The 25572-nt window shown below is 39.2% G+C and overlaps 4 protein-coding genes and 1 pseudogene across 9 annotated transcripts in view; 4 read left to right on the forward strand and 1 right to left on the reverse strand.

Annotated features, from left to right (window-relative positions):
- LOC137719600 (receptor-like protein EIX2) overlaps window positions 1-4865 on the forward strand; it is a 4875-nt gene extending 10 nt beyond the window's left edge. Inside the window, exons 1-4 of the mRNA XM_088687122.1 lie at window positions 1-118; window positions 1006-1026; window positions 3523-4459; window positions 4629-4865. The exon at window positions 1-118 is cut by the window's left edge and continues 10 nt beyond it. Coding sequence (XP_088543248.1) covers window positions 1-118; window positions 1006-1026; window positions 3523-4408 — 1025 coding nt within the window. The 3' untranslated portion in view covers window positions 4409-4459; window positions 4629-4865. The remainder of the gene's footprint in view (window positions 119-1005; window positions 1027-3522; window positions 4460-4628) is intronic.
- The window catches only part of LOC148698936 (uncharacterized), a 25964-nt gene extending 17085 nt beyond the window's left edge, over window positions 1-8879 (forward strand). The window contains exons 1-4 of one of the 2 annotated variants that reach the window (XM_088691436.1): window positions 5620-5683; window positions 6050-6275; window positions 7228-7326; window positions 7472-8879. In XM_088691436.1, the coding sequence (XP_088547562.1) occupies window positions 6199-6275; window positions 7228-7326; window positions 7472-7877 (582 nt within the window). In that variant the 5' untranslated portion in view covers window positions 5620-5683; window positions 6050-6198 and the 3' untranslated portion in view covers window positions 7878-8879. Of the gene's footprint in view, window positions 1-5619; window positions 5684-6049; window positions 6276-7227; window positions 7327-7471 lie in introns of those variants that run through there. The other variant, XM_088691439.1, reaches the window with a different exon arrangement.
- A 674-nt stretch (window positions 8880-9553) lies between these two features.
- LOC137719628 (receptor-like protein EIX1) lies at window positions 9554-12538 on the forward strand. Its single transcript, XM_068458677.2, has one exon. The coding sequence runs from the start codon at window positions 10107-10109 to the stop codon at window positions 12495-12497; it is 2391 nt and encodes a 796-aa protein (XP_068314778.2). The 5' UTR covers window positions 9554-10106; the 3' UTR covers window positions 12498-12538.
- Window positions 12539-15857: 3319 nt separating this feature from the next.
- Window positions 15858-19848, forward strand: LOC137719629 (receptor-like protein EIX1; annotated as a pseudogene). The gene is made up of 2 exons (XR_015960930.1): window positions 15858-18808; window positions 19662-19848. The product of XR_015960930.1 is annotated as a receptor-like protein EIX1 (transcript).
- A 242-nt stretch (window positions 19849-20090) lies between these two features.
- LOC137720731 (uncharacterized) lies at window positions 20091-24845 on the reverse strand. Of its 4 annotated transcripts, none has more exons than XM_088691451.1 (16): window positions 24753-24845; window positions 23978-24377; window positions 23771-23893; window positions 23350-23491; window positions 22907-23202; window positions 22747-22802; window positions 22487-22581; window positions 22260-22362; window positions 22049-22143; window positions 21912-21974; window positions 21597-21672; window positions 21361-21469; window positions 21030-21142; window positions 20827-20885; window positions 20599-20707; window positions 20091-20468 (listed from the first exon to the last, which is right to left on the reverse strand). In XM_088691451.1, the coding sequence occupies exons 2-16, from the start codon at window positions 24366-24368 to the stop codon at window positions 20334-20336; spliced, it is 1965 nt and encodes a 654-aa protein (XP_088547577.1). In that variant the 5' UTR covers window positions 24369-24377; window positions 24753-24845; the 3' UTR covers window positions 20091-20333. The 4 variants fall into 4 exon arrangements, with proteins under 4 accessions (XP_088547577.1, XP_088547582.1, XP_068315944.2 ...); XM_088691456.1 differs by having other exon boundaries at window positions 23350-23482; window positions 23777-23893; window positions 23978-24383; window positions 24753-24842; XM_068459843.2 differs by having other exon boundaries at window positions 23978-24383; window positions 24753-24842.
- Window positions 24846-25572: the final 727 nt, after the last annotated feature.

Raw genomic sequence — 25572 nt, forward strand, 5'->3', positions numbered from 1 at the left:
AAAGTTTGTCTAATTTCCGGCCGATTTCCGACCTCCTTCTCCGGCATGAAACCCAGCCCAAGAAACCACCCAGGCCTTCAGGCCGTTTCCTTCCCCCACGGGCCTTAGGCCTGTTTTGGTATTTGGCCCAAGACCCTAACCCTTTCCATTTTTATTTTTCTTTTGTTTCTTTAAAAACCTAAAAGGCCTTAGGGCCTGTTAACCCAACACCCATTACCCTTTCTGTTGTGGGCCTTTGGGCCGTATGGGTTCAAGCCCAACCCAACTCACTTAAAACCCAAAGCCCAAAACTCTAACCCAAAACCCAGTGACCCGTGACCCTGACCCGTTTGACCGGTCTGACCGTTGACCCGGTCAACGGTCAGCGTTGACTTTGACCTTCCGCGGTCAACGTTGACTTTGACCGTTGACTTTTTGGGTTTTCGTGCGGGACCCCTCCTAGGCTAATTTTGACGTTCTGAACCCGTTTCCGATGTCCGTTTTCCCAAATTCAATCATTTGAGTAGAGTTTGACTAAATGTACCCTTTATGTGCTTAGGGGCGTTTAATTGTGGCGTTTCCGTCTTCGCTAGTGGCGTGGCTTTTCGACGGCGAAGTACTGTGAGTGGACCCCTTCTAAAAATGCATGTTTTAATGGTAGAATTGCATACACAGAAAAGCATGACTTTACGATTATGTTTTATGAAACGTTTTGAGATAACATGCTTATTGAGGTTAGTTTGAATTATTACTATTTTTCCTATAACCTATGTTCTTATAGCATATCTGATAGATGACGATATGATATTTAGAACATGTTTAGAACACCTCTTTATAGTATAGATGATGGATGACTTTATACTATGAAGTTGATTTTCAATATATGTATGTTCACTGGTTTTGTACTTACCTAGTGGTCCTTTCCGCTACGGGACGTAGGGATAGATCCGGTCCGTCCCGGGCGACGGTTTGGTGTTGGCATAGGGCCTGGAGTGTGTTTTCCTCTGACTGTCTGCTCAGAGACAGGGAGCCAGCAAGGGGCCTGAAGTGCATTTTCCTCTGACTGTGTGCTCAGAGACGGGGAGCCGGCATGGGGCCTGAAGTGTTATATTGGACATTCACTAGTGTTTATTGTTTATGCGAATTATGATTTGAGACATTGCATGACATGCTAGGTTTCGGAAAACCTATGTTTATCATTATATTTGTGTTTTCATAAAACCTGGGGGTTAGTATGTTGATAACTGTTTTATTATATATTTATCAACTTGGTCCACTCATGTTTGTTTTGCGCCCCCTTCAGGACTTAGAATCGAAGTGCCTATCCCGACGTCCAGGCACTTCTGCATCGGCATCTTCGAGTCCTCTCGGTGTAGGACCCACTCTTTTGTTCATTCAATTTTATATTATTTTTCTTTTAGTGTTCTAGATTAGAGGTGTGCTCTGAACACGGTCCTTATTTGCATATTAATTATTCTTTTATATTTATAAGCCTTATTTATCCTTTGTTTTCAGCATTTGCACTCAATAAATGGCTTTCGTCACCCTCGGGTGTCGGCCAGCACGTGCCTATCCTGGTATTCGGGGAATATCGGGGTCGGGGCGTGTCAATACACCTTCACATCTCGTGGACCGAACAAGACATGGTGGCCTGATGATGTCAATTGAGCCACAGATAGCAAATTTTTCTTCATTCCTGGGACATGATAAACATCTTGAAGTGGCACCTGGTTAGAATTATATCGAGGCTTAACTATTGTCTTACCGATGTGAGCTATTGGTAACCTTGAGTTGTCGGTTGTCACCACCACACGACCTCCCTTGTATTCATATAGATTTTGCAGCTTCTGTTTATCACCCGTCATATGATTTGAGCAGCCCGAATCTACGATCCAATCATTTTTGTAGTCAATGGGTTCTGGTGTTGTTACCGTGAGGGCTAATTCTTCTTCTTCCTTCGTAGCGAATAATGCTTCAGCATTCCAGCCATCTTCACTATTCTCCTTCGAACTGGAAGTAGCAGTATTACTTTCAACAGGCTCTTTCTTGGTCCAACAATCTTTCGCCATGTGGCCCATCTTCCCGCAGTTGTAACACTTGCCACTAAACTTTTTACTATTACCGCGATTCTTCCAAGCTCCCCTAAAACGAGAGCCTCCATTTCCTTGGTGACTTTGCACCTTTTCTCCATCCTTTTTAGATCCACTACCAGTGTACCGCTTGAAGGTGTCTTTGCTTTTGTTGGTGTAGAGCGCTTCCTCTTCACTCTTCAGTGAGACTCCTCCCATTTGCTTGGCCATAGCTTCTTGACCTGCAAGCAAATTTTCAAACTCAACAAGCGATGGTTGTGTCGGCCATCCTTGTATAGCGGCAATGAACCCTCAATATTCGGGTCTCAAACTATGGATAATTATTCTCTTCATCCTGGTTTCCCCAATAGGAGCTGTTGGATCTAATTCTGAAATTTCGCGGCATATCGACTTCACCTTGTGAAAGTACTGGGCAATCGTCATGTCACGTTGTACCATCGATAGCAGCTCATTCTCGAGAAGTTGCAATTTTGTATCGTTCCTCTTCGAAAAGAGTGTAACAAAAGTGTCCCATGCTTCCTTTGGCGTTTTAGCATCCCGAATATGCTCCAACATTTATTCTTCTATTGTGGTCTTTAAGGCAAACATTGATTTGCCTGCTTTAATTTTCCACTTCCGCAAGACGCCGTTAGCATCTTTCGCTGCCGGTTGTGTAACTTCACTACCACCGACAACCTCCCACAAGTCTTGACCTTGAAGGTAAGACTCTATACACGTTGCCCACGTGTTATAGTTTTGGTTGTTGAGCTTCTTGATTCCTCCAACAACTTGAAGATCACCCATCGTATCGGCAAGACTTTGACTACACTGAACAAGCTTGAGTGACTACCGTGCAGAGTAATACACTACTCTCGACACAAAGAAGCTCCCTCTCAAGGTTTGTGATAACCCCAGCAATAATCTCAAGAAATCTTTTCTGATGTGGAAGATCAGTCAAAACTGCAACCACAGAGCATACTCAGAATTTCAAGAGACTTTACAACCAATGCTCTACCAAGAACGATCCCTGACCGACTTGGCTCTGATACCAATTGTTGAATAAGAAGAGTATCCAAGATAACTCTAATGATCCCAAGAAGAAGAAAATAGAGCACACTCTTAAAGAAAGCTCACAAAACAAACTAATTAGCAAAGCTTTTCTTATTTAGCTCTAGGCTTTGTTTTTCCTTGGATGATATACAATGCTTGGGGACTTGGGTATTTATAGCAAACCAAATGAAAGCTATACCACACACTTAATTAAACTAAGATTTCCAACTACCACGCAAAACACATTAATTGCACCTAATTATGTTGTTTTCCACACAACCTTACCTAACTTTGCAATTGTAAGCAATTACATCATCAAACTAGATATGGACTTGGGCTTTAGATTGGGTTGTGGATTACTTATTGTTTTGGGTTGACATTGATTCTCAACATTGCCTTCCTTTGAGAACTGTACAAAATAAAGAATTCTTGACCTCGGTGACAATAAGCTATCTGGAAAGATACCGACATGGATAGGCCCGAGCCTAACAAAGTTGCTGGTTCTTCGCTTAAAGTCGAATGGGTTTTATGGAAGCATACCTTTAAGTCTATGCAGTCTTCCTGCGCTTCATGTTTTGGACTTCTCCAAGAACAATCTATCCGGAGCCTTGCCCCATTGCCTCCCTAACATAACAGCTTTGTCTTCGATGTCCCCCAAGGTGGAGGACGACTCTGTAGTTGGGTTTGTGCAACGGGTTTGGAAAGGAATATTGATCGAGTTTGGCGAAAATCTTAAGCTTTTGAGAAGCATTGACATTTCAAGCAACAACTTAAGCGGAGACATTCTAGAAAGTGTAACAAGCTTGTTGAAGTTGATTTCTCTGAACCTGTCAAGCAACAATTTTACTGGGGTGCTTCCTAACAACTTTGGTCAGCTGGAGATGTTAGAATCGCTTGATTTGTCACGAAACCAGATATCTGGTAGCATCCCTCCCAGTTTTTCGAGCTTACATTTTCTTGGTGTCTTGGACTTGTCATACAACAACTTATCAGGAAGAATTCCGGTAAGTACTCAACTTCAAAGTTTTGATGCTTCTCGATTTAAGGGAAATCTTGGACTTTGCGGGCAACCGCTCACACCAGAATGCCCGGGAGATGTAACAACGGAAGATCCTGCAGTCCCCAATGGCAGTGGAAGTGACAAGACCAAACAAGATGATGATGGTCTCATAAGCTTCGGATTTTATGTTGGCTTGACGCTTGGATTTATCATAGGATTCTGGAGTGTTTGTGGTACTTTAGTTTTTAAGACATCTTGGAGGTACGCCTATTTCCGGTTCTTTGATGATATAAAAGCTCGGATTATGTGAAGACCGTTGCCTGTGAAGGTAAAGCCGCAGGGGAGGTTTCAATGGTAAACGGTAAAGCTCTACTCTCCTAACTTGTCATATACTTCTAAACTCCACCCGTTAAACTCGGTTGTACTTTTCGAGTTTGTCGAGAGATTTGGTAGAAGACTGCCGAAACATTATTTTTAAGCTTTTTATTTATTTACCTTTAATTTTAAGATACTTTTTGTTGACTTTGTAGATATGAAACCACAAGGATCATCAGGAAAAAAAAGTCGACAACAAGTAACATCGTAACTCTCGTTGGGGCAGAAGCGTACTCCAAATTTTAAATTTCGAGTGGCTCAACTTTCGTTTTTTTAGATTCAATGTAATATCAGAAGTGTTTTTTTCTTTTTCTTTTATTCTGATGCAATGTGATATAAATGTCATCAACTATCTTGTTTGTCTAAAGGGTTATGTATGGACTGATTTTCAATCGGACCGGATCTTCCCATATGATTTTTTTTTTCTTTTTCGGATTCGGAATTTCAAATTCTAATTGGTCGAAATATTTTGGAATGTTTTGGCTCGGAATCAGATACTCCTATCAAAGTTGCGCCCTAGCCATGTGTAATATAGTTCCAACAACAATCATATAAAGTTCAATAAATTTCGAGTTGCTCAACTTTCGTTCTTTTAGACTCAATGTAATGTTTTGGATAGGAAACAGGGTATTTCCCAGCCCCATAGGCAAAAGATCAGTGCATCAAAGAATTGCTAATCTCTATGAAATCTGTTCAATGATTTACAGCTACATACGAATACAAGACACATCGCTCGGATGAGAGCCAGAATGAAACCAGTTCTAACACACTGCGAGTGAACTTCATTCAACGTCAGGCACACTGAGAACACGGAGATAGAATCAGAAACGTTTATGACAAAGATGTTACTCGGACATAGTTATCAGCTGATCCTGTTAAGAAGATGGGTAACGTAGGGTGCCAATCTACAGTAGTTATGGCAGCACTGTGTGGGAGAGTTCTCAACCCATTCGCATTACCCCGAACCTGAACCAAGTTAATGAAACAAAAAATTGTGCTAACACAAAGCATCACCTAGATCTTCAAAACACGACAATCAGGAAACGCTATACACAACGAAGCCACTCAGACACACGTATGGAGAAGAGAGAACGACCTGGTATATGGGTGCTTTTACAGAATCGGATGTGACCAACAGTCTCCTCATCTAAAGCCATATCATGTCTGCAATTTTTTGAGCTCTCGGAAGGGAGCCGCACAAAATAATCAGGTGTATGGCGAAATAGTTTTGTTTGACAGGACTGCATTGTAACCGATATCTACTAATAATATTGGGATGCCAAAGAAAAAGTACCTGCGACAGTTCCTTGACCAAAGGATTTGACCTGGGTTTTGCTAGCTCCATTCAAACACCTGACACCCCAAAAACAGTTTTGAGAGGACAAAATCATAAGACCAGCTGCAGTTCAACTAATAACGGGGACAAATTTCAAATTCTCTTATTAAAATGCTGAAGGATTTGACCTTGATATCTTCTCACTTGATAAATGCTGAAGGATTACCAAGGAAAAGTAAATAATGGAAGTTTACTATTATATTGTTTTAAAGAAAAAATTGCTTTCTTTGATCTTCCCAGATTTAAAGACCATAAGAAGTGCAGCCATATGATTGCAAATGCGAAGGATGGAGATGGGAAATTCACAGCTCCTCAAGTTTCTCGTAAGCTTAAGCAGCTTGGTTTGCATATTCCTCGGAAGAAGAGGCCTTCAGGTGGCATGCTGAAGGATGAGGATCATAGCGACTCTATTGCAAACAAAATGCACGACTCTGGTGATGAAACGCTGTTTTTCATTAATGAAAAGGTAAATGTCAATGATTAGTATGTCCATCTAAGTTTTCAGTGTTTTGGCATTTTTACTGCATATCTCAGACTCCAATATCTTTACGTATACCTTACAATATAAGGTTATTAAATTCATTATTCAGTTCGGTTTCCATATTCCGAATTAAGTTGTAGGAATGTGTATTGTGTTGTGCTAGGATAGCACCAAACTTTTCGGAACCAGCTAGCCCACAGGAAATTTATCAAATGAAAATGCAAGAACAAAATATTAAAGACACAAAGATTTTAACGAGGTTCCTCCACAGTCAGTGTAACTGGAGTACATCCTCGGAGCAGTAGGAGCTCACCCAATAATCCACTATCAACCAAATGGGAGTTTACAAAGTGTTGGCAATCTCACAACCCAAAAACCCAATACACCCAATAGCTCTCACACACCAAAGAAACAAAATAGTGAAAGAAATATAATGAATAATTTCTTCTGTATACATATAGCTCAAATCTATTACAACAACAACTACTTTGGTGGATGATTACTAACCAATTGAAGCAGCAACTTGTTCTTCTTTTTGGGCTCTCTGCAAGACTGCAATCAGAAATTGCTCTCTGCAAAGAAGAAACTCTTTCTTCTCTCTTGTTTTTCCAAAACCGAAAAAACTCAGCTCTCTTTCTTCTCTCCCTCTTTTTCTTCTAACTGAAATGAGTTCTCTATATTGCTCTTGAACCAACACCCACGGGTGGTTTTTGAGAACAAACACAATAATGAAAGGTGATGTTGCTTTTCCCTTTTTTTCTCCCCAAAACAAGGAAAGGTGTTTCCACCTTCTTTTGTTTAATCTAAAGTATGGCCACTTGGCCACTTATTCAACATATTGTACATTCCAAATTCATGTTGGCTCCATCTTTACACACACATGCATACATAGATGTGTAAATACCTATGTCTGACAACATTTTGTTTGAACTTCTAGGGGCAAGAAGGATAATAGCGAGGAGTTGCTAGAACAGACTACTGGACGAGAAGCATTGGAAGATGATTCTGATGATGAAATCCTAAGCTCTGTTCTCAAGTAAATCTCTTCCCTCTCTCCCATCCTCAAACCTCCCCCTGGGAAAAAAAAAAAAAAAAAAAAAAAAAAGAAGAATTAGAGTTTTAGTCATAGGATTGTGTATGTAAGGAAACATTTTTCTAATCGAATTGTCTTTTGGATGTAGGAAAACTAGGCGATCCCTTTCCAAGTCCATGGATCAAAACTCCGAAGCCATCTCGATTCAGGAAACAGAAAGCGGCAGTGTTTTGGAAAATAGAGTTGACAAAGGTGCTGCTGCCAAACGTGCTAGTCTGAATGGCACAGAACAATCTGAAGTCACAGGCACCAGCAGTGGTAAACCGTTAGATGTTGGACCTGTGAAAAATTTGGAGGATTTGCTACGTCAGGAAACATACACTTGTTGGATAGTGGCCAAATTAGTGCAATGTTTTGTGGCTTTTTTCAAAGCCATGTTTTGTGGCTTTTTCAAAGCCATATTTTGTGGTTTTTTTCAAAGCCATGTTTTGTGGCTTTTTCAAAGCCATGTTTTGTGGGAGAAGGCTTGGATTAAGAAAAGCATAAAATGGTGAGAGCATTTGGCAAAACATGTGCACGGATGAAGAGATGTAAAGCATCCAAAGAGATGGTGAGAGCATTTGGCTCTACCATGGGTAAGGGTGAGAGAAATCAAGAGAGCTAGAGTGAAAGATCTCTTGTGAAGTAACTCTTGGGGTAGAGTGAGGCTCTTGGGAAAATTCTGTGAGTGGGTGTACAAGGGATATGGGATTGGGTTATGTCGATTTAACTCATGTATACTTGTACTGTTATTCTCATAGTGAAGAGCAATATATCTCCGGGGACGTAGGCAGTTTTTTGCCGAACCTCGTAAATTTCTCTGTGTCTTTATTTCTTGTATTTTATTTTGTTCAACTGTGTGTGATTTTTGGTGAGGTTGTAATCTAAATCTCGGTTCCGCACTAACGAACGGACCAAGGCACAACAACACTGATTTGGGAGATTCGGAGGATGAAGTGGGTACATTGCCAGTGAGTGGTGTAAGCAGGAGGAGGTCAAGGACAGTACTTGACGATGAAGATGATGACTGAAATTGCAGCACGATCAGGTTTCACTGTGGTGGAGTATCCAAGGACGGTTTGGCTTCTGACTCTGCTGGAGTTGTAATACCATTATCCGTTGTAGCATGAATGTCAGAGATTTACGAATAGTTACGGCAGCCTGATCAGGTTTCACCGTGCTGAGTACCGAAGTGGTGAAATCATCCATTTTTCTTAAACCTGCAGTAGAATTCGGATTAGTGATATGTGTGTACGTTGTGTAAGGGACTCCTGTGGACAGGGAAGGTCACCTCCGGACTGTCGGACCTTAGATGCCACCTGCAACATCATCCTACAAATAATGGTCCTACGATTGCCCCCAACTGTCATAGTTCCGTATTGTAAAGGTTGAACAACTGATGAAAATTTTGGATCAATTCTCACATTATATACCAATGTTCATCCCCTTGTTTTTTGGCCTGAATGTTCAATTATTATGATGTGCTAGTACCAAGCCACTTAATATTCCAAGTGCAATATTCCAAGTGCAATTTCATGTAATTCTTCGGTTCAACTTATTTTTACGGTCTGTTCGTTTAAAACCAATTGTTATAATCAGTGGCAGATTCAAGATTTGAATCTTGGGTGGTCCTAGTGTTAAAGTTTCAAGTTTTTTATGTAGAAACATAGCAACAAAAAGTTCAGTTTGTTCACTGAAGCATTCGTCGAACACTTGATGAGTGATTCGAATCTTGGGTGGTCCCAGTGTTAGAGGTTCAAGTTTTAAAATCCGTAAAAAAGAGGTAGACAAAACACCTCAATCCACCTTATTAGTCCAATTGAAACTCCCATTTTTCTATGGATTTATAAATATTATCTTCGCGTTTACTCTTGACTTTGCTACCCATATAAAACTTAAGAACAAACAGATAGGCATAGGCTCATATCATATCAAATGGAACACAATGACTTTTTCAGTTCCTTTTGTAAGCAAAAGGTATTAAAACTTGCTACATCCCTTTCACCTCTGCCCATCACATTCCGCGTTGATTTGAAACCAATCACGCACTGCCGGCGTTTTAATTTCCCACACGAAAATGCATAATTGACTTCAAATACTGTTAGTGTGCGATCCCATTTCCACGAATTTGTTCTCCATCATATTTTAATTATGCAGTCAACATCCAGATAACAACAACAAATGATCAATCTTCAAAGCAACATCTCTTGCTTTTCACTTCCAAATTCAATTCACAATTTCACATACCATGTTGCTCAAATTCATATATTCTGTCTTGTTCGTTCTTACATCTGCCAAATGTTGTTTGAGTGCTAGAATCAGTTCCAACATCGGGTGCTTACGAACAGAAAAAACCACCCTCCTTCAGTTCAAACAAGGCCTGATCGACAAGTCCAACGTTCTTGCTTCTTGGGAAACCGGCAAAGATTGTTGCGAGTGGAGAGGAATCACTTGCAACAACAAAACAGGTCATGTTGTCATGCTAGATCTCTATTACAATTCTTCTGATATTTATAATGCTGAAACTCCTCTGAGTGGTGTGATTGCTCCTTCTCTACTTGAATTGCCATATCTAACTTACTTGGACCTCAGTTTCAATAATTTCCAAGGACAAATTCCAAAGTTCATCGGTTCCTTGAGTCGATTGGAACAACTCAAACTAGCAGGTGCTAATCTTAGCGGACCAATTCCTCCCCAACTCGGAAATCTCTCCAGTTTGTATACTCTTGATCTTGCATGGAACTATGTCACATTTGAAAATCTCGAGTGGTTTATCTCATCTTTCTTCTTTGAGGTACTTGAATATGTCGCGTCTTAATTTTTCCGAGTTTGTAAATTGGCCAGAATCTATAAGCAAACTCCCTTCACTTGTTGAGCTCCAGTTATCTTCGTGTAATCTTCCCAATGTCGAACTAAGTTTTGTCAATTCTTCAAACTCTCTTGAAGTCCTTGAACTCTCGGATAATCCTCTTAATCTTTCAATATTTAATTGGATGGCCAATGTGAGCACCAACCTTGTTCACATTGGTTTAGCTGGTGATCAGATTCAAGGTCCCTTCCCAGATGTTTTCGCAAATATGGTTTCTCTCGTGTCTCTTGATCTCTCGTATAACAAACTTGAAGGTGGGATACCAAAATCCTTTCGAAACCTTTGCAGCTTAGAGTCGTTGAATTTAGAGGGAAACTCACTTTCCGACAGACTTGAAGACTCTGTCGAAAAGTTGTCTTGTGCTCAAGACACCCTCGAGTCCTTGTCTTTAAGTGGGAACCCGTTTTCGGGTTCATGTCCTGACAACCTTACAAGATTTTCATCCTTGAAAGGATTGTACATTGATGGCACCAACATAAGTGGATCTCTTCCAAAAAGTTTTCAGCCACTCTCCCAGCTAAGATCCTTGAGCCTAGTTCTAAACCAGTTCACCGGATCACTACCTGATTTTACAGGTCTTTCGTTGTTAAGGCAGTTATTTATCTCCAAAAATCAACTCAACGGATCTCTACCTGAGAGTATCGGCCAACTTTCCAGCCTCGAAGATTTAGATCTTTCTTGGAATTCTTTAAATGGTGTCATAACTGAAGTGCACTTCTCCAATCTCTCCCGTTTAAACTTTTTGGATTTTTCTCATAATCCTTTGTCTTTCAACTTGAGCTTGGATTGGAATCCACCTTTCCAAATCAAAATTATAGGATTGTCCTCTTGCAAGGTTGGCCCTGCATTTCCGAAATGGATTCAAACTCAGACACAACTTACTTCACTTGACATGGTTAATGCTGAGATTTCAGATTCTATACCTGATAAGTTTTGGGATCTGTCTTCCAGCTTAGTCGAGTTAAACCTATCAATGAACCAAATCCATGGAAAGTTGCCAAATCTGTCAACAAAAAACTGCACCCTCGATTCTTTTGACTTGTCATCTAATCTCTTGGACGGCCCACTTCCACCATTTCCTTCAAGTGTAACCGTCCGGCGTCTCTCCCAAAACATGTTTTCGGGACCCTTATCTTCCTTTTGTAAAACAGAAGCTCCAAACTTGTTTAATCTAGACCTTTCCGACAATCAGCTATCCGGTGAACTTCCTAGTTGTTGGATGCAGTTTCAAGGTTTGCTCTTTTTGAACATGGCTAAAAACAATTTCTCAGGGAAAATTCCAAGCTCATTAGGCTACTTAAAGGATGCTGTATTGTTACGCTTACAGGACAACAAACTTTCAGGAGAATTGCCTTCTTTGGAGAACTGTACAGAATTAAGAGTTGTTGACCTCGGTGCCAATAAACTATCCGGAAAAATACCGCCATGGATAGGCCTGAGCCTAACTAAGTTGCTGGTTCTTCGCTTAAAGTCGAACGAGTTTTATGGAAGCATACCTTTAAGTCTATGCAGTCTTCCTGCCCTTCATGTTTTGGACTTCTCCAACAACAACATATCCGGAGCCTTGCCACATTGCCTCGCTAACATAACAGCTTTGTCCTCGATGTCCCCTGAGGTGGAGGACAACACCTTTGTTGGGTTTGTGCAACTGACATGGAAAGGAATACAGATTGAGTTCGGGGAAAATCTTAAGCGTTTGAGAAGCATTGACATTTCGAACAACAACTTAAGCGGAGACATTCCAGAAAGTGTAACAAGTTTGCTGAAGTTGATTTCTCTGAACCTATCAAGAAACAGTTTTACTGGGGTGCTTCCTAACAACTTTGGTCAGCTGGAGATGTTAGAATCGCTTGATTTGTCACGAAACCAGATATCTGGTAGCATTCCTCCGAGTTTTTCGAGCTTACATTATCTTAGTGTCTTGGACTTGTCAGACAACAACTTATCAGGAAGAATTCCCCTGAGTACTCAACTTCAAAGTTTTAATGCTTCTCAATTTACGGGAAATCTTGGACTTTGTGGACAACCGCTCACACCAGAATGCCCGGGAGATGTAACAACGGAAGATCCTTTAGTCCCCAATGGCAGTGGAAGTGACAAGACCAAACAAGATGATGATGGTCTCATAAGCTTGGGATTTTATGTTAGCTTGGCGCTTGGATTTATCATAGGATTTTGGAGTGTTTGTGGTACTTTAGTTCTCAACGCGTCTTGGAGATACGCATATTTCCGGTTCTTTGATGATATAAAAGCTCGGATTATGTGAAGACCGTTGCCTGTGAAGGCAAAGCTGCAAGGGAGATTTCAAAGTTAAACGGTAAAGCTCTACTCTCCTAAATTGTTATATACTTCCGAACTCCACCCGTTAAACTCGATTGCACTTTCTGAGTTTAATGAGAGATTTCGATAGAAGACTGCCGAAGCATTATTTTTAAGCTTTTTATTTATTTACCTTTAATTATAAGATACTTTTTATTGACTTTGTAGATATGGAACCACAAGGATCATCTCGTGTGCGCCCTACGACCTCTAATAGAAGGAATAAAAGTCAACGACAAATAATATTGTAGGTCTTGTTGGGGCAGAAGCGTACTATAAAACTTAAATTTCGAATGGCTCAAGTTTCGTTATTTTATATGCAATATCAAAAGTGTTTTTTTCTTTTATTCTGATGCAATGTGATATAAAATGTCATCAACTATGATGCTTGTTTGTCTCAAGGGTTATGTATAATAGATTGCTCTGTTGTGCTGTGTGTGTAGGACTGACTTTCAGTCGGATGAGATCTTCCCATATGACTTTTTTTTTTTCTTCGATTTTGTGTATTTCGGAATTTCAGATTTTTGTTGGTCGAAATATTTTGGAACGTTTTTGGCTCGCAATCAAATTTCCTATCCAAGTTGCGCCGTAGCCGTGCGTAATATAGTTCCAACAACGACCATATAAAGTTCATAAAACGGTATTTCTCCGGCTAATGAGATGTAAGAAACTGAAATTTACGTGACATTCCAAAAGATGTTCAATCAGTACGTCAAAGAATAACTACGCTCTATAAAAACTGTTCAATGATTTACACCTACACAGGAATACAAGACGCATTGCTCGGGTGAAAGCCAGAACGAACCAGTTCAAACACACGGCGAGTGAACTTCATTCAACGTCAGGCACACCGAGAACACGGAGATAGAGTCAGAAACGTTTATGACAAAGATGTTACTCGGACGGAGTTATCAGCTGATCCTGTTAAGAAGATGGGTAACGTCGGGTGCCAATCTACTGTAGTTTTGGCAGCACTGTGTGGGAGAGTTCTCAACCCATTCGCATGACCCCGTACCTGAACTAAGTTAATGAAACAAAAAATTGTATTAACACAAAGCATCACCTAGATCTTCAAAACACGACAATCAGGAAACGCTATACACAACGAAGCCACTCAGACACACGTATGAAGAAGAGAGAACAACCTGGCATATGGGTGCTCTTACAGAACCGGATGTGACCAACAGTCTCCTCCCATTGGCATCTAAAGCCATTTCATGTGTGCAATTTTTTGAGCTCTCGGGGTCAAGGAATCTATGGAATGGAAGGGAGCAGCGCAAATTAATCAGGTGTATGGCGAAATAGTTTTGTTTGACAACACTGCAATGTAACCAATATCTACTAATAATATTGGGATGCCAAAGAAAACGTGCGTGCTACAGTTCCTTGACCAAAGGATTTGACCTTGGTTTTGCAAGCTCCATTCAAACACCTGACACCGCAACAACAGTTCTGTTAGGCAAATACTTTTGGGAGGACAAAATCATAAGACCAGCTGCAGTTCAACTAATAACGGGGACAAATTTCAAATGCTCTAATCAAAATTTGGTGCAAAAATGAAACATAAAGCAGTTGCCTTTCCATCTACTCCCAAACTGAAAATACTTGTCTCATCAGGCCCGAAAAGAATGGAGCTTATAGCAGTGTCATGTGCAGGCCAACCAGTTATTTGTAGACAGGCAGACGTATCTTTGGCTTGTTAAGGTGTTCATATATCTATGAGTGACGTTTACCTCTGCAGGCAAGCTAAGCTATGCAGAAAGGGGGCAACCATATGTGATTCTGTTAAGACAAGGGCTTGACCATATGGCTAAAATGCGCTTATTCACGCCGATAAATTTAGCCATCTTGGAAAAATAAATAACACTCAAGTAAATACAAGTGTTCAGGAATATATGTGAGGATACCAAACATGTGAATCATTCCATCAGTTGCAGCGGCCGCTAAAATTTTCCCATTGTGAATGAAAACTAAGGAATGTTATTGCAGGTGGATCTTTACCAAGAGGAAGAACTGTCTTCATGAAACCCAAAAGGTTATTAAGGAATAAAACTACCAGTGTCTTCTCAGAAAAGAAAAAGACATAAAAGTTTAAGTTGCTATATCATGCATATATGATCTTCTGGTACAAAGAAAGCACATACCATAGCCTTCCACGTCTTCATGTTCCACACGGTTAATGAAGCGAACCCCATACTACCGACATAACTTGATCCGTGCCTACAAATAAAATAAAAGTCGAAATACTGACGTTCATGAAAATTTAATGCCCAAACCCACATACACGGACATATATGCATGTAAGTAAACTGTAAGAAGAATTTTTCGTGATCAAATTATAATCATTCACAGTGCTCATGCCATACTTCAGTTGACGACGATTGTTCCAATAGGTGCTGAGAATTTGATCAACACACAGAGGTGTATGGACAATATGATAAGATTACATAAAGAACATACCCCTTGGATGCTGCTGCAGTAACAAAGATTGGCTCTATAGGGGTATCACATGATACAACAATGTTCATCCCTTTGTTTTTGGGTCTGAATGTTCTATTACTATGGTGTGCTACAACCAAGCCGCTTAGTATTGCAAGTGCAATTTCATGTAATTCTCCAGTCCATCTTATTCTAATGGTATGTTCGTCGGGTTAAAACCGATCGTTTTGATAATCTGGATCAAGAAGTAAAAAACAAGTGGCAGATTGGGTTAGATCAGTTGGGTTAAAACCGATTGTTTTGATAATCCGGATCAAGAAGTGAAAAACAGGTGGCAGATTGGGTTATATAAGTTGGTCAAAATAAATTGTCCTCCTTGCACTCAAATTCAAATTCGTCTCACCGTAGATTAGAATAACACTAGATCGTAAAAAATCCGTCAAAAAAGTCCAGAAGGTGGGACAAAACACCTCAGTCCACCTTATTATTCCAATTGAAATCCCCCATATTTTGTTATTGATTTGTAAATATTATCTTCGCCTTTACTCGACTTTGCCGCCCATATCCTGCTTAAGAACAAACAGATAGGCCATAGACTCATATTTATCAAATGGACACAATGACTTTTTCAGTTCCTTTTTGTAAGGCAAAGGTATTAAAACTCACTATATCCCCTTCACCTCTGCCCATCACATTCCGCGTTGATTCGAAACCAATCACGCACTGCAGGCGTTTCAATTTTCTAACATAAAATGCGTAATTGACTTCAAAACGTCATTACCCTAATTGACTTCAGAAAACGACAACAAAGGATCAATCTATAAAGCAACATCTCTTGCTTTCATTCCCAAATTCACATACAATTCAATTCACAATTTCACATACCATGTTGCTCACAGTCATATATTTTGTCCTGTTCGTTCTTACATCTGCCAAATGCTGTTTGGGTGCTGGAATCAGTTCCAACATCGGGTGCTTGCAAACAGAAAAAACCGCCCTGCTTCAGTTCAAACAAGGCCTCATCGACAAGTCCAACGTTCTTGCTTCTTGGAAAACTGGCAGAGATTGTTGCGAGTGGAGAGGAATCACTTGCAACAACGAAACAGGTCATGTCATCACACTAGATCTCTCTCACAATTATTCTGATATTTCTCATGTTGGAACTCCCCTAAGTGGTGTGATTGCTCCTTCTCTACTTGAATTGCCATATCTAACTAACTTGGACCTCAGTTTCAATAATTTCCAAGGACAAATTCCCAAGTTCATCGGTTCTTTGAGTCGATTGGAACAACTCAAACTAGCAGGTGCTAATCTTAGCGGACCAATTCCTCCCCAACTCGGAAATCTCTCTAGTTTGTATACTCTTGATCTTGCATCGAACTATGTCACACTTGAAAATCTCGAGTGGTTATCTCATCTTTCTTCTTTGATGTACTTGAATATGTCAGGTCTTAATTTTTCCAAGGTTGTAAATTGGCCAGAATCTATAAGCAAACTCCCTTCACTTGTTGAGCTTCATTTATCTTTGTGTAATCTTCCCAATGTCGAACTGAGTTCGCTTTCTTTTGTCAATTCTTCAAACTCTCTTCAAGTCCTTAAACTCTCGTATAATATTCTTGATCTTTCAATATTTTATTGGATGGCCAATGTCAGCACCAACCTTGTTCACATTGGTTTAGTTGATGATCGGTTGCAAGGTCCCTTCCCAGATGTTTTTGCAAACATGGTTTCTCTCGTGTCTCTTGATCTCACCAATAACATACTTGAAGGCGGGATACCAAAATCCTTTCAAAACCTTTGCAGCTTAGAGTCGTTGGATTTAACGGGAAATACACTTTCCGACAGACTTGAAGACTCTATCGAAAACTTGTCTTGTGCTCAAGACACCCTCGAGTTCTTGTTCCTGAGTCGGAACCCATTTTCGGGTTCATTTCCTGACAACCTTGCAAGATTTTCATCTTTGAAAACTTTGTACATTGATGGCACCAACTTAAGTGGATCTCTTCCAAAAAGATTCCCGCCACTCTCCCAGCTAAGATACTTGAACCTATTCAACAACCAGTTCACCGGATCACTGCCCGATTTTACAGGTCTTTCGTTGTTAAGGGAGTTAGTTATCTCCAATAATCAACTCAACGGATCTCTACCTGAGAGTATCGGCCAACTTTCCAGCCTCGAATATTTGTATCTTTCTTGGAATTCTTTGAATGGTGTCATAACTGAAGTGCACTTCTCCAATCTCTCCCGTTTAAACATTTTGGATTTTTCTCATAATCCTTTGTCTTTCAACTTGAGCTCGGATTGGAATCCACCTTTCCAAATCAAAATTCTAGGATTGTCCTCTTGCAAGGTTGGCCCTGCTTTTCCGAAATGGATTCAAACTCAGGCAAAACTTACTTCACTTGACATGAGTAATGCTGAGATTTCGGATTCTATACCTGGTAAGTTTTGGGATCTGTCTTCCAGCTTAGACGAGTTAAACCTATCAATGAACCAAATCCATGGAAAGTTGCCAAATCTGTCAACAAAAAACCGCATCTTCAGTTATTTTGACTTGTCATCTAATCTCTTGGACGGCCCCCTTCCGCCATTTCCTTCAAGTGTAGTTTCCCTGGATCTCTCCAAAAACATGTTTTCGGGACCCTTATCTTCCTTTTGTGAAACAGAAGCTTCAAACTTGGTTCATCTAGACCTTTCCAACAATCAGCTATCCGGCGAACTTCCTAGTTGTTGGATGCAGTTTCGAAGTTTGTTCGTCTTGAACATGGCTAAAAACAATTTCTCAGGGAAAATTCCAAGCTCATTAGGCTACTTAAAAGATGTTATATTGTTACGCTTACAGGATAACAAACTTTCTGGAGAATTGCCTTCCTTGGAGAACTGTACAGACTTAAGAGTTGTTGACCTCGGTGCCAATAAACTATCTGGAAAAATACCGACATGGATAGGCCCGACCCTATCAAAGTTGCTGGTTCTTCGCTTAAAGTCGAACGAGTTTTATGGAAGCAAACCTTTAAGTCTATGTAGTCTTCCTGCCCTTCATGTTTTGGACTTCTCCAACAACAACATATCCGGAGCCTTGCCACACTGCCTCGCTAACATAACAGCTTTGTCCTCGATGTCCCCTGAGGTGGAGGACAGAATCATTGTTGGGTTTGTGCAACTGACATGGAAAGGAATACAGATTGAGTTCGGGGAAAATCTTAAGCGTTTGAGAAGCATTGACATTTCGAGCAACAACTTAAGCGGAGACATTCCAGTAAGTGTAACAAGTTTGCTGAAGTTGATTTCTCTAAACCTATCAAGATTACTGGGGTGCTTCCTAACAACTTTGGTCAGCTGGAGATGTTAGAATCGCTTGATTTGTCACGAAACCAGATATCTGGTAGCATTCCTCTGAGTTTTTCGAGCTTACATTATCTTAGTGTCTTGGACTTGTCATACAACAACTTATCAGGCAGAATTCCGCTAAGTACTCAACTTCAAAGTTTTAATGCTTCTCAATTTACGGGAAATCATGGACTTTGCGGACAACCGCTCACACCAGAATGCCCGGGAGATGCAACAACGGAAGAACCTGCAGTCCCTAATGGCAGTGGAAGTGACCAGACCAAACAAGATGATGATGGTCTCATAAGCTTGGGATTTTATGTTAGCTTGGCGCTTGGATTTATCATAGGATTCTGGAGTGTTTGTGGTACTTTAGTTCTTAAGACATCTTGGAGGTACGCCTATTTCCGGTTCTTTGATGATATAAAAGCTCGGATTATGTGAAGACCCGTTGCCTGTGAAGGCAAAGCTGCAGGGGAGATTTCAAAGGTAAACGGTAAAGCTCTACTCTCCTAAATTGTTATATACTTCCGAACTCCGCCCGTTAAACTCTGTTGTTCTTTCCGAGTTTAATGAGAGATTTCGATAAAAGACTGCCGAAGCATTATTTTTAAGCCTTTTATTTATGGGGCTTTTAGATCCAGGTCCAAAAACGTAGAGTGTTTTTAGGAGTGAGTCCAGTTATCTAATTATATGTTTTTATTTCTTTTATACTCATTTTATATTTTCTAAAAATATTAAAAATCAATTAAAATCTTCTAATATTATGCATTTTCCAACTCCAAAAAAAAATATTTAATATCTTATAACAAAAAAACTAATATACTAACATAAATTTATCTGCAAAGCATTCTACCCTAACTCAAGTAACAAATATATGAATGTATATAATACCTATACGTGAGATATGAAACCTAATTAAAAGGTAGAAAAAACATAACATACCTACAAGTAAGACACATTAATCTGTGACAGGTTGATTATAAAAAAAGAATATGTCATATAGGTAGATAAATATAATTAACCTGTGATATAGGTTGATTATAAAAATTAAAAATAAAATCTATAAATGGGGTTTAAAGCAGGACGAAGAACGAGAAATAACAAAAAGATAAATAAAAAGAAATAAGCAAAGAGATAATTGGGAAGAAATTTGATTTTTATAATAAATCTTATTATTGAACAGATAACTATTGATAATTAAATAATTAAATATAACAAATTGGACTTATTTTAATAAACTGAACTATTCCTACTATTGGCTCAAAAAATTGGACTTATATCAAGTTTCCCCTTTATTTATTTACCTTCAATTATAAGACACTTTTTGTTGACTTTGTAGATGTGGAACCACAAGGATCATCTCGTGTGCGCCCTGCGACCTCTAATTGAAGGGATAAAAGTCGACAAGTAATATCGTAGGTCTTGTTGGGGCAGAAGCGTACTTCAAAACTTAAATTTCGAATGGCTCAACTTTCGTTCATTTAGATTTAATGTAATATCGGAATTGTTTTTTTATTTCTCTTTTATTCTAATGCAATGTGATATAAAATGTCATCAACTATGATGCTTGTTTGTCTAAAGGGTTACGTATATTGGGTTGCTCTGTCATGCTGTGTGGACTGATTTTCAATCAGATCGGATCTTCCCATACCATTTTTTTTCTTATTCGGATTCGGAATTTCAGATTCTAATTGGTCGAAATATTTTGGAATGTTTTGGCTCGGAATCAGATATTCCTATCCAAGTTGCACCCTAGCCGCGTGTAATATAGTTCCAACAACAATCATATAAAGTTCAATAAAACAGGGCATTTCCCAGCCCCAAGGGCAAAAGATGAGTGCATCAAAGAATTGCTATGATCTATGAAATCTGTTCAATGATTTACACCAACATACGAATACAAGACACATTGCTCGGATGAAAGCCAGAACGAAACCAGTTCAAACACATTGCGAGTGAACTTCATTCAACGTCAGGCACACTAAGAACACGAAGATGGAGTCAGAAACGTTTATGACAAAGATGTCACTCGGACAGAGTTATCAGCTGATCCTGTTAAGAAGATGGGTAACGTCGGGTGCCAATCTACAGTAGTTATGGCAGCACTGTGTGGGAGAGTTCTCAACCCATTCGCATGACCCCGGACCTGAACCAAGTTAATGAAACAAAAAATTGTGTTAACACAAAGCATCACCTAGATCTTCAAAACACGACAATCAGGAAACACTATACACAACGAAGCCACTCAGACACACGTACGGAGAAGTGAGAACAACCTGGTATATGGGTGCTCTTACAGAACCGGATGTGACCAACAGTCTCCTCCCATTGGCATCTAAAGCCATTTCATGTCTGCAATTTTTTGAGCTCTCGGGGTCACAGAACCTATGGAATGGACGGGAGCAGAGCAAATTAATCAGGTGTGTGGCGAAATAGTTTTGTTTGACAAGACTGCAGTGTAACCGATATCTACTAATAATATTGGGATGCCAAAGAAAAAGTACCTGCTACAGTTCCTTGACCAAAGGATTTGACCTTGGTTTTGCAAGCTCCATTCAAACACCTGACACCGCAACAACAGTTTTGTTAGGCAAAATACTTTTGGGAGGGCAAAATCATTAGACCAGCTGCAGTTCAACTAATAACGGGGACAAATTTCAAATTCTCTAATCAAAATTTGGTGCAAAAAGGAATGTAAAGCACTTGCCTTTCCATCTACTCCCAAACTGAAAATACTTGTCTCATCAGGCCCGAAAAGAATGGAGCTTATAGCAGAGTCATGTGCAGGCCAACCGGTTATTTGTAGACAGGCAGACATATCTTTGGCTTGTTAAGGTATTCGTATATGTATGAGTACGTGTACATATGCAGGCAAGCTAAGCTATGCAGAAGGGGGGGCACCCATTTGCGATTCTATTAAGACAAGGGCTTGACCATACAGCTAAAATGCCCTTGTTCAGGGCGATAAATTTAGCCATATTGGAAAATAAATAACACTGAAGTAATGCAAAAGTGTTAAAAAATATATGTGAGGATACCAAACATGTGAATCATTCCATCAGTTGCAGCGGCCGCTAAAATTTTCCCATTGTGATTGAAACTGAGGGATGTTATTGCAGGTGGATCTTTACCAAGAGGAAGAACTGTCTTCACGAAACCCAAAAGATTATTAAGGAATAAAATTACCAGTGCATTCTCAGAGATGAAAAAGACATAAAAGTTTAAGTTGCTATATCATGTATATATGATCTTCTGGTGCAAAGAAAGCACATACCATGGCCTTCCACGTCTTCATGTTCCACACGGTTAATGAAGCGAACCCCATATTATCAGCGTAACTTGATCCGTACCTACAAATACAATAAAAGTCCTAATACTGACATTCATGAAAATTTAATGCCCAAGCCCACATACAGAGACATATATGTGTGTAAGTAAACTGTAAGAAGAATCTTTCATGATCAAATTATAATCATTCACAGTGTTCATGCCATACTTCAGTTGAAGACGATTGTTACAATACGGGCCAAGAATTTGATCAAACACGGAGGTATATGGACAACATGATAAGATTACATAAAGAACATACCCCTTGGATGCTGCTGCAGTAACAAAAATTGGCTCTACAGGGCTGCACTTTATATCCAAGATACTGTCACAAGGGAGAAAAAGGTAAATAAGAGCACCAACAAGTACACAATAGACCCAAGTAAAAATAGGAAGAACCTAGGAAATTCTTCACTCGTGCTAAGATCACAGACAACTCTTTTTGCATCGACATTCCATGCCTTAATGCCTCCATCAGCAGTGCCTATGAGAAGCTTTTGTCAAAAGAAAAAAAAACACTTAAACTAGATATTTCCAATGTCAAATAATCAGGTTAACATTCCAATGCCAAGCCATATCTGAGTGCACTTTGAAAATCTAATCTGCATACCAATCGGTCAGATTTACACTCCCAGTCAAGTGACATAATCTTGGCTCCACAATAAATGGTTGCATTTCTAGATGACGGAGTTGATGAGTCATACGTCCATATCCTGTTTAATGAACAAATACAGATTATGATTTGAAATCAGCCAATGGTCAAAGAGTTCAGAAATCAGCCAATAGTCAAGGAGTTGAACAATAAATATAGCACTTCGTAACTATAGAAAAAAATACCTTACTGTGCCATCTTCAGAGGCGCTGGCTATATTGTTTCCAGATGCAGAAAAACGACAGCGAGTTATTGGACTTGTGTGGCCCAAAAATGTCTCCTAAGAACAATGATGATCTGAAAGTTATGGAGTCTCCAATAAAACATAAACAACTGAAGCTGAGGAAAAGTATCAGAAAAAGGGAGCAACAAAACTACAAAAGCACAACAAATTGAATATGAGCTTGTAGCATCAAGATCCAATCATGCCTTGGAAGAAATTTACCTGGAAGTCAACCTTAACTTCAGGGAAGTCTTCTACATGGCTTTCCCTGCCATTTTCTGCAATCATATTCCATAGTTACTTAACAGATAATGTCCATAACAGCTACTGCACCATCCCCACTACACGAAGGAAAAATAATTCAGTCATAGAAGTTACCTACCAGTATAGGCGCCATCCTCGAACAGCTGAATACTATCAGCAGTTCTACCATCTCTCACGCGAGGACTTGACTGAGAACTTAAATTAGGATCAGACTTAGATATGTTAAATTCTGGTCTACTTCCCATGTTTCCAGCAACAACCCAATCTGGATCCACCTCTGCTTCTTCTATTTGAAAAGTATCAGGAGGGCAATTTTCCTGAGTATCTTTAGATATAAGACGATTTTGCTCATGCACTACACTTGATGAACTCCTGGTTCGTTCAGTGCTTGCATCGGCTACTGATGAACAATTACTGAGTTTCAAAAATGAAATAAAGGAATAAGGAAAAGAGAAAAACATGATAGTCTCAAAATACTGACGAACCCTAGCACCAAGTATATACAACTTATAAAACGTGACACACTCAACTCTAAAGAATTGAAACAATGAAAAACGTTACCTTCTTAACTGGCATAATTCACCATCTTTTTCCTCCAACAAAGCCTGAAGTTCAGACAGCTTGAGATTGAGTTGCTTGATGTCTTTTTTCAGACGGTTGACAGTAGTCTTCTCTGAACTGATTTTCAAAAGGGCTGGCATGCGTGATTTAGTTAAGGGAATTTTCTTCAAACTTAGATACATTGCTCAATAAAAGGGGACAAATCAATGCAAAACTAACCTTGTTTTCACTTGAAATATACAAACTCAAAATAAATTAGAGCAAGGTTGATACAAACAAAACTGGTGTTCGTATGGTAGCTATGAAATTCTGATAAATCAAAAGTCTATGGAGTTGGACGCAATAATTATCAAGATAAACAGCCCATTCTCAAATAACAACATATATAAAAATGAAAATAAAAAACAATTTTGAAGGATATGAGTGCCATTGAAGATCTCACTAAAGAAATTCCTCACAGATAAACGCAAGGCCTCGTACCATTCCTTTGAAAAGTATATACGAAACTCAGGATCAGAGTTTGGTTTCTTTACATATGGAATGGCTGCATCACACATATGAAAAGGTAAATCAACGAAAGACAGTAGCTTCATCATACCAAAATAGAAAGACGAAAAGACAAACCCACCAAACCATGCAGTCCAATCCTTGTCCCTTTGCAACAAATCATTCCCATTCATTCCAAAGAACTCTAAAACTTTGTCCCTCCTCCCTGACTGGATGGCATTAACAACGTAGTACCGTAGAATTGACACCTCCAATTTAGAAAGAGTAGCCAAAAGTACGGTCTCGGATGATGAAGAGAGACACAGCTTGAAAAAACTGAACAGGCCAACTAACTTATCTGCCTGAAACTTAGGTACATACACTGAGAAGATTAATTCCATTATCCTATCCACTTGAAATCCTTTACCAATATCCGTAGATAATTCGGAATCAAAAGTTTGCAAAGTGTTGGTGAATCCTCTAAACACAAGAAACTCCCTCACAAGCTCCTCAGCATACTGCATATTCTCCATCTTCCCCAGCTATGTCTACAAACATATAAAAAATTGCATCTTTCACTACTTATCACTATAATTTTTTGACCAAGAATTAAAATATTTAGTTTTATTTAAGAAATACTAAAAGATTGCATTTTTCACTACTTTTCAATGATTTTTTTACAAAGAATTAAACTTTTTGGTTGGGAAAACGCAATTTTCATTAGCTTTACATCACATTTTTTCCCGGAAACTAAAGGGTGATCAGGGAGTCCATAAAAGCAGTTCATAATTGAAGTTGTGTGGCAATTGGTATCAAGTTTGGAGCATAATAATAATAAAAGGGAAAAGGGGGTTAAAAGGGATCTAGGGTTTATAGAAATTGAAATTTCAGGAATTTTGGGGAAGGAAGAATTGTACCTTGCGGAATTGCAGAGGACCCGGATGGAATTTGTAAATTACAGCGAGCTGGAGGGGAGTTCGATTCAGCTTTTCCAGGTGGAGGAAGGTGGAAGGTGGAGTGAGATTGGCGCTTAAATTATTACTACTGTTATCATTGTATCGTTGAAGCCCAAACATGTTGGGTTTGAGCCCAAACGTAGTCAATTGGGCCAATTTGTATTTGGGTGGGCCTTTCTAGATTATCCTGTTATTATTTATTGCATTAGCTCGACAAGAGACACGAGACAATAAAGATACTAACTAGTTACTAGTTATCCTTGGTTATATACCAATTTCTCCCTTGTTATGATGACCAAGTTCTTTTCCAAACAAAAAATTCATTTAAACTTGGCATATATAATAACGGAGGTGCTATTTGCATTTCTAAGAAGTCGTCATGTGTTTTCTTTAGTGAAAAAAAGTGCGAGAGAAGAAGTGCAAAATGACTTTTTTAGACTACTAATAACATTTTTTACCTGTTAGGATTCTGACGAGGTTTGTCAATTTTATTCTATACAATGATAAAAAAAACCTTCAATAAAATTATTTAAATACACAAAATCGACACACTTGTTGACAATTTAATATGATTGCCATTTATTCTCCAACACCGTAAAGTCTATCAATTTCAATAAAAGTCCACAAACTCAACAAAAATCCTTCACTCTAAAACTCTAGAAAATTTAAAAAAACCAAAAAAAACAGGAAAATGTCAAGATGCAAGAAACTTCAAAGCAGTTTCTTGTGGAGAAGTCGGCGAAGTCAGCTTATTTCTTTCTACTCCATCGAAAAGAGAAAT

Source organism: Pyrus communis, chromosome 1, assembly GCF_041283825.1.
Source record: "Pyrus communis isolate YQ-2024b chromosome 1, ASM4128382v1, whole genome shotgun sequence".
Classification (NCBI taxonomy): domain Eukaryota; kingdom Viridiplantae; phylum Streptophyta; class Magnoliopsida; order Rosales; family Rosaceae; genus Pyrus; species Pyrus communis.

What these genes read in the sequence shown, in the direction of transcription:
- LOC137719628 (XM_068458677.2), top strand. Translation starts at nt 10,107, where the DNA reads ATGTCACATTTGAAAATCTCGAGTGGTTTATCTCATCTTTCTTCTTTG.
- LOC137720731 (XM_088691451.1), bottom strand. Translation starts at nt 24,368, where the DNA reads ATGGAGAATATGCAGTATGCTGAGGAGCTTGTGAGGGAGTTTCTTGTG. An exon ending in AAGTTAAGGTTGACTTCCAG is followed by an intron (nt 22,582 to 22,746) that starts GTAAATTTCTTC and finishes CATTGTTCTTAG; the next exon opens with GAGACATTTTTGGGCCACAC. An exon ending in ACTGCAGCAGCATCCAAGGG is followed by an intron (nt 21,673 to 21,911) that starts GTATGTTCTTTA and finishes TTGTATTTGTAG; the next exon opens with GTACGGATCAAGTTACGCTG.